We start from the raw sequence: 8,571 nt of genomic DNA, 5'->3' as shown, positions 1-8,571 counted from the left end.
ATGATCACTAAGTTCTACCAGCATCTGCTAGCCTTGGTCTTTGCTGTAAATGAGATCAATAAGGATACCCACATTTTGCCCAATGCCACCCTTGGATGCCATATTTATGACAGCTATTATGATGCAAGGATGGTCTATCGCAATATCTTGGATCTGCTTTCCAAAGCTGACCGGTTTGTCCCCAACTTCCAATGTGGGATGGAGAAAAATCTCATAGCTGTCATTGGGGGGATTGGCCATGATGTTTCCGTGGGCATGGCAGACCTCTTGAGCCTCTACAAAATCCCACAGGTAAAACATTTCAATAAAGGCGATTATTTGTAGCTCACGGTTGAAATGAGGAGTCCTTGATGCTCGCTGAGCTTGGTTGTTTTCTTGCAGGAGTTTCATTAACCAAACTAGGTATCATCATCAGTGCTAGAGATGATGTTGCCTCTTTTTGGGTAATGAAACCAAGCTCAGAGTGCACCAGGGTTCCCTCAAAACATTTCAAAGGCAGCTGGGCATTTCCCCATGCCTCCTGTTTCCTCTTTCTCTTAGCATTGGGGCAGGGGTGAAATACAGCAGGTTCTAACAGGTTCTGGAGAACCTGTAGCAGAAATTTTGAGCAGTTCAGAGAACTGGCAAATACCCCCTGTGGCTGGCCCCAGAGTGGGGAGGGAAGGGAGATTGTGCAATATCCTTCCCCCAGGAGTAGGGAGGGAATGGAGATTTTGCAGTATCCTTCCCCTGGAGAGGGGTGGGAATGGAGATTTTGCAAAAACCTTCCCCTGCCACGCCTATCAAGCCAAGCTCACAGAACTGGTAGGGAAAAATTTTGGATTTCACCCCTGCATTGTGGGCAATATGCTGACTCTGTAAACCGCTTAGAGAGGGCTGTAAAAGCACTGTGAAGGGATATCTAAATCTAAGTGCTATTGCTATTCCCAAACTTCTTGTGGCAGAATTATGGGGGCATATCTGAATGAAAAAGGAATTAATTACCATACTCATATCTAAAGAGCCGAGTAGTCATTCCATCTCCTTTGCTAACATTTTAAAGACTCTACAGTGTTTAACATTTCAGATTGGCCAACTGCTTCATCTGTTGCCTTCTAGGCTACAGTCAACTACAAAATTGTTGAGTGAGCCCCTCTTTTTCTGTTTGTGCTTCCATATGGGTTATTTCTGCTCTCTGTTTCTTACTTATGAGCATCTCCTGGTCTCTTTCAGGTCTTCTCTTCAGCTTTATTTATAATGACTTGTCTTTGACTGCACTAGAGGAGTCAAAAATACTTCTCATTTCCTCTGTTCAGTATACCTGAAGTTACACCTGCATCAGTAATATGGCCCCCTTATACAGTCTGAGAGTAATATAAGGCTATTTCTATGGGTCTCCAGACCCATAGAAATACCCTAATAGAGCTTTCTCTTTTATTTTAATACTAGTCATTTTTTGAACAATGGGCAGGCAAGTGCCTGATATTAGGGAAAATCTATAGACTGACACAGAGTGGTGCAGTGGCCTAGAGGTGGAGCTCTCACCTCACAATCAGGAAGCTGTGAGTTCGATCCTGGGTAGAGGTGGCTATTTCTCTCTCTGGGCACAATGAGAATATATCTGCTGAATAAAACTCTGCATTGGCAACAGGATGTATCTTAGTGATACAGTAAAAAGAAACCAACATACTGTTCAGATCAATCAGTACTGTGCAAATATTAAACTCAACATATTTGGAAAGGGAATATATTAGACTCATGGCAAGAGATCTAACTAATATATTAAAAAGTATATTGTAAAAAACTAAATCATACTTTTTATACGAAGGGAGCCTATAGAGATCATTCTGCTAATTTCCTAAAGTCAGTGAAGTATATCAACATTCATTTCACATATCAATTTGTCTCTCAGGATATTCATAATCAATGACTATAGAATTTAGTCATTAAGTGATAAGGGGAGAGAGTGTGTACAAAATTTAAACGTTAAAAATTCAACATGTTAGGTATACGGGATCAAACATACCTCAAAACTAGAGACAGGAAAATTAGTTCTCTGCTTGTGGGAAATAACTAGAGGTCATTTTTTAACTTTACTAAATTCAGATTTTTTTCTCCCCCCCATTACGTTCATTTTCACTAAGCACATGAACTGTGAATTAAAATAGTTGCCAGCACACTATGCATAACAAGGCACCTATTGAAAATCATCCACCGGTCCAGTGACTTTCTTTTTTGTTTATTTATTTTATTTATAAAACATGTACAAGATAACAGAAATAAGTATAAACATGGATATTAATACAGGAAATTGATATGAATAAATAGGGACAATAGAACAAGGATGGAAGGCATGCTGGTGCGCTTATGCACCCCTTACAGACATCTTAGGAATGCGGTGAGGTCAACAGTAGACAGTTTAAGGTTAAAGTTTTGGGGGTTTGAGGATGTAACAACAGAGTCAAGTAGTGCATTGTTGTTGACTTCTATATTTTTATTTCTTTGGTTTTTTGTAGATTACCTACGGCTCTTTTGTCCCAGAAAAGACATATAAAACTCCTTCCTTTTACCGCATTGTCCCTAATGAAACCCATCAAGTTTTGGGGATGATCCACGTGTTACAATATTTTGGATGGACTTGGGTTGGCCTCTTCATTGCAGACGATAACAGCGGGACGCTTTTCCTGCAAAGCTTGCAGGTCTTGTTTTCCAAGAATGGGATCTGTTCAGCTTTCATCGAAAGACCTCCGAAACAAGCTTTTATTTACAAGTACGAAGACACATTGGAGACGGCTGAAAAATATAACCTACACATGATGCAAGGAAAAGCAAATGTCTTTATCATTTATGGAGAAACGAGTTCCTTTATTTGGTTGACCTTAATGATAGAAACAGTCAGTAGTCTACCTGAAGAACTTATTCCTGGTGGGAAAGTGTGGATCACAACCGCTCAGATTGATTTTGCATTAATGAGCTTCCAGCAAGGCTGGCGTTTGCAAAAGTTTGGGGGAGCCATTTCTCTGACTGTTCAGTCCAACGAAGTTCAGGGGTTCCATACATTTCTTCAGAGGCTTCAACCATTTGAGACGCAAGGAGATATCTTTCTCAAGGATTTTTGGGAACAAACGTTTGGGTGTCTTTTCACAAATTCCACTGGAACATTGAACGTCAATAAGACATGTACTGGAGAGGAAAAGCTGGAGCGTCTTCCTGGTTCCTTTTTTGAAATGGCCATGGCTGCTCATAGTTACAGTATTTATAATGCCATTTATGCTGCGGCACATGCTCTACATAAAATCTCTTCAACTCAGCTGAAAAGGAAAACAAAGATGAATCACCAAGATTTTATTCTTCAGAAACTAAAGCCCTGGCAGGTAATTTTTCTTCTGTTGAATTAATTAAGTGGTACTAAGATATCAGAAGGGACACAGTGGCTCTGTGGCTAAGACGCTGAGCTTGTTGATCAGAAGATCGGCAGTTCAGCGTTTCGAATCCCTAGCGCTGAGTAATGGAGTGAGCTCCCATTACTTGTCCCAGCTTCTGCCAAGCTAGCAATTCGAAAACCCAAAAACTCCAAGTAGAAAAATAGGGACCACATTTGGTGGGAAGGTAACAGTGCTCCATGTGTCTTCGGCATTTAGTCATGCCGGCCACATGACCATGGAGACATCTTCGGACAGTGCTGGCTCTTGAAATGGAGATGAGCACCGCCCCTAGAGCTGGAAATAACTAGCACACATTTGCGGGGGAACCTTTACCTTAAGATATCGGAATAACAGAATAACAGAGTTGGAGATCTTTTAATCCAACCTCCTGCTCAAGCAGGAAACCCTATGCCATTTTAGACTAATGGTTGCCAAATCCTTTCTTAAAAGCCTCTAGTGTTGGAGCACCCATAACTTCTGAAGGCAAAGCTGTTCCACTGGTTGATTGTTCTTACTGTCAGGCAATTTCTCCTTAGTTCTAAGTTGGTTCTGTTCTTGATTGGCTTCTATTTTTGGTTCCAAAATCTAAGGGGCTGCCACAAAGAAGAGGGATTCAAGCTTTTCTCCAAAGCACCTGAGGGCAGAACAAGAAGCAGTGGGTGAAAACTAATCAAGGAGAGAAGCAACTTAGAACTAAGGAGAAATTTCTTGACAGTTAGAACAATTCATCAGTGGAACAACTTGCCTCCAGAAGTTGTAAATGCTCCAACACTGGAAGTTTTTAAGAAAAGATTAGATAACCATTTGTCTGAAGTGAAGTAGAACTGTCCTGCCTAAGGAGAGGACTAAAAGACCTCCAAGGTCCCTTCCAACTCTGTTATTCTATTCTATTCTATTCTATTCTATTCTATTCTATTCTATTCTATTCTATTCTATTCTATTCTATTCTATTCTATTCTATTCTATTCTATTCTATTCTATTCCATTCCATTCCATTCCATTCCATTCTATTCCATCCATTGCTTGTTTTGCCTTCAGGTGTTTTGGAGAATATGTTGACCCTCTCTTCTTTGTGGCAGCCCCTCAAATATTGGAACACTGCTATCATGTCACCTCTGGTCATCCATATCAAGGATGAGATGATGTAATCTCCATAGGAACTGAAAATAACTTATTCTTATAGAAATTTTCTAGTGGATATAGATTTACAGTGCTTACTTTTTATATTAATAATTTATTGGTTGTCTGTTGTATCCTTTATTCAGAGGCTTTTCTTTATTCAGGTCAGATGCACCTTCAAATTATAGACATAAAACATTCAACACTGAGCAAGCACAATAGGTATAAAACAGGTTGTAGAAATATAGCATGTGTAAAAAATACGTAAAATAAATAGGATTAAAAATAAATGACATTCTCCCAGTATCAGGCCACAATGACACTATTTTCTTTTGCCAGCATAAGGTCTTCCTCCATACCTGTTAAAGGGCATTATATGCAGCATAACATATGTGACATGGATGGTTCTTCTCCACATTCACAAAGAGTGTCTTCTACAGGGAAGTCCCATTTTCTTAGATTGTCCTTTGAACTTCCTATCTCAGCACACGGTCCCATTCAGAAGCTAACGGTAACATAATGTCCCTTCCACCAATTTATCCTAACAACAGCAGCTCTATGACGTTGCTCAGGCTGACGCACACCCTCAGTCACCCTATGTGCTTCCAAGGGTTCAAGTAAATCAGGTTTCTCTGAGTTTTGTTCCAAAGTTTAATCATGTAGGACCCCAACTTGTCTTCAAAACAGTGGTGGAATGCTGCCGGTTTAACAACTGGTTTGGTGAGCAGCACTAAAAATAGAGCATTTAGAAGCTCAGCTGTTTACCTTCCAAGTCAGCAACGGTAGCTAGAACAGCGAGGGGGGAAAATAAGCTGTGCTGCACAATTGAGATGAGTTACAAAGCAGGACAGGATAAAATGGGGCAGGTGGGTAGGGCCAACTGATTGTCGGCGCTACCAGTTTGCCCAAACCAGTTCGAACCAGCTGAATACCACCTCTGCTTCAAAAGTACTGAAGTCCAATAGCACAATAGCAGGTTATAAAGGATAGGATAAAACGGGGCAGGTGGGTAGGGCCAACTGATTGTCGGCACTACCAGTTCGCCCAAACCAGTTCGAACCAGCTGAATACTACCTCTGCTTCAAAAGTACTGAAGTCCAATAGCACGATAGCAGGTTACCTTTCATGGATATACAGAATGTAATGTGTGAAGTTAATCCGGTCTCTGAGAAATAAAAGTTTAATCCACAATTAATTCATGTGAAGATTACTGCATCTTACAATGTACAGAATATCAACAACAATAAAGAAGGTATCTATGCTATATATATTTTTTAAAGGAAAAAAAAAAAACCCTGCCACACAGAAAACCAAAGGTGAACTAAACTTTTCCCCCTGCTTATAACTAGCTTCATCAATTTCTTCAAGATCTTTCATTCAACAATTCTGCTGGAGATACTATATTCCTGGATAAACATGGAGAAATGCCAACTGGTCTTGAAATTACTAATTTGGTTGTCTTCCCAAACAACTCCTTCCACAGGCTTAAAATTGGTCGGGTAAATCCTTACATTTCTGATGGGAGATATTTAACTATAGAGGAGGATAAGATTGTTTGGCACCCAGGATTTAACCAGGTGAAGTATAGTAGATGTCAGCCCTAGAGGCGGCCATCTTTTCTTTTGGATCTTAATTTTATTAGCCACCTAGAATCACGTTTAGGAAGATAGAAAGCCATTTTATTAATTTATTTATTTTATTTATTAATTTAATTTGTATACCGCCCTTCTCCCAGAAGGGACTCAGGGCGGTGAACAGCCAAAATTAAAAAACATACAAATGCAAAAGTTAAGATAATTAAAAGAATTAAATCATTGGCTACCCAAATTTAAAACCCCAAATCCATAAAATTTAAAATCCCAATTAAAAAACCATTTAGGCTAGGCCGGCTTGATGAAATAAAAATGTCTTCAGGGCTTTACGGAAGGTCCGGAGGTCCAGGATCAATCGTATTCCAGGAGGCAGCTCATTCCACAGGGCAGGTGCCCCCACAGGGAAGGCTCGCCCCCTGGGGGCCGCCAGCCGACATTGCCTGACCGACGGCACCCATTGATACAGCTGTAAATTGATGAAAATATAGCTGAATAAAAGGTTTGTAAAGTTGTGATTTTATGGATTTGTCTGATGCATTTGGCTCCATGGTTATCTAGTTATCTATGATTTAGATGGGTTTATCTTTCTTAATTCATTAGAAGAATCCACCATTGTTAAGAAAAAGAATATTAGAATAAAGTATAGAAATTATGTGCTAAAAATCATAGAATGGTTTGTATATCTATTTCAGAGGTGGGATTCGCTTACCTTCCCTACCGGTTCGCAAATGTAAGCATGCGCACGCACGACCTTTGCGCGTGTGCATAGCCTTCCGCACATGTGCCGTACTCATACATTATGTCCGGGTGGGTGGGCGGAGCCTCCCGCAGTCGCCACTACTGGCTCTCCTGAACCAGACAGAACCAGCTGAATCCCACCTCTGATCTAGTTCCATCTGTAGCTACTGTATATCTGCTCAGCTGATAATAACTGTCTGAAGGTTGCATCACAGAGCTACTGAATAACTAAAAAATGGAATACTATTCTTCTTCACCATTGGCCAGTCCTGAAATCCCTTTTCTTTCTATGGATAGATACGGCCTGTTTCTGTGTGCAACCCTTCCTGTCTTCCTGGTTTTTGGAAAGAAAAGAAAGAAGGAGAGAAATTTTGTTGTTTCAACTGTGTTCCATGCCCAGAAGGGAAGATTTCAAACCAGAAAGGTATGCAATTTCTAAATATAGATAGCCTCCCCTTTCCCCTCTTCCAAAAAATAATGCCTACTTCTTTATAAGTTTTCAACCGGGATGATTAGGGGACTGGAGACTAAAACATATGAAGAATGGGATTTGAACCGCTGAACTGCCGACCTTCTGGTCGACAAGTTCAGTGTCTTAGCCACTGAGCCACCGTGTCCCTTACATGACCATGAGGATGCTCCGAAGGTCATTAAATGTGAAAAACTGTCACAAGTCACTTTTTTCAGTGCCATTGTAACTTTGAGCAATCATTAAACGAACTGTTGTAAGTCTGTCTAGCAAATGTTTGGGTTGATGAAGGACCAGCCAATGGAGGAAGAACCAGAAAATGTATGATTTCTTGTTGTTTTCCTCAGATATGAATGACTGCTTCAAATGTCCAGAGGATCAATATCCAAGCAGACAGCATGACCACTGCGTTCTCAAAACTATAATTTTCCTATCTTATCAAGATCCCCTAGGAGCTTGTTTAGCATTTCTTGCTCTATTTTTTTCCCTTCTCATACTTTTCTTGCTAGGAATTTTCATCAAGCACAGAGATACTCCAATTGTCAAAGCGAACAATAGAGAACTCACTTACACCCTCCTTGGATTCCTCCTTCTTTGTTTTGTCTGCTCTTTTTTATTTATTGGACAACCCGGGACAATAACCTGTCTATTCCAGCAAGCAGCTTTTGGCTTCGTCTTCTCAGCAGTGGTTTCTTGCATCTTGGCCAAAAACATCACCGTCATTGTGGCTTTCATGGCCACCAAACCAGGGTCCAGCCTGAGAAAGTGGATGGGAAAAAAATTGGGCAGATGTATCATTCTTTCTTGCTCCCTTTTTCAAGCAACTATCTGTGTAGTATGGTTGGCCATCTCTCCTCCATTTCCAGATCTGGACCATAACACTCTAATCACTGAAATTATAGCCGAATGCAACGAAGGTTCTTCCAACATGTTTTATCTTGTCTTGGGTTACTTGGGCCTTTTGTCCATCATCAGTTTCATGGTGGCTTTCCAAACTAGGAAGTTGCCGGATAACTTCAATGAAGCCAAGTTTATCACCTTCAGCATGCTGATTTTTTGTGCTGTTTGGTTTTCCTTCATTCCAGCCTATCTGAGCATCAAAGGGAAGTATATGGTAGCTGTGGAGATCTTCTCCATTTTAGCTTCCACTTTTGGAGTACTGGGTTGTATATTTTTCCCCAAATTTTACATTATTGTGCTGAGACCTGACTTGAATTCCAAGGAGCACTTAATAAAAACAAAGACTTAA

The 8,571-nt window shown here is 40.4% G+C and overlaps 1 protein-coding gene across 1 annotated transcript; it reads left to right on the top strand.

The window, feature by feature from the left end:
* LOC139324339 (vomeronasal type-2 receptor 26-like) lies at positions 1 to 8,571 on the top strand. Its single transcript, XM_070954061.1, has 5 exons — positions 1 to 291; positions 2,496 to 3,353; positions 5,873 to 6,100; positions 7,151 to 7,277; positions 7,670 to 8,571. The coding sequence occupies exons 1-5, from the start codon at positions 1 to 3 to the stop codon at positions 8,569 to 8,571; spliced, it is 2,406 nt and encodes an 801-aa protein (XP_070810162.1).

The sequence above is a fragment of the Pituophis catenifer genome, unplaced genomic scaffold, assembly GCF_029215685.1.
Source record: "Pituophis catenifer annectens isolate HBS135680 unplaced genomic scaffold, rPitCat1.0.hap2 SCAF_15, whole genome shotgun sequence".
NCBI classification, from domain to species: Eukaryota; Metazoa; Chordata; class Lepidosauria; order Squamata; family Colubridae; genus Pituophis; species Pituophis catenifer.
Note: the sequence above shows the minus strand (reverse complement) of the source record. Positions and strands in the feature narration are given on the sequence as shown.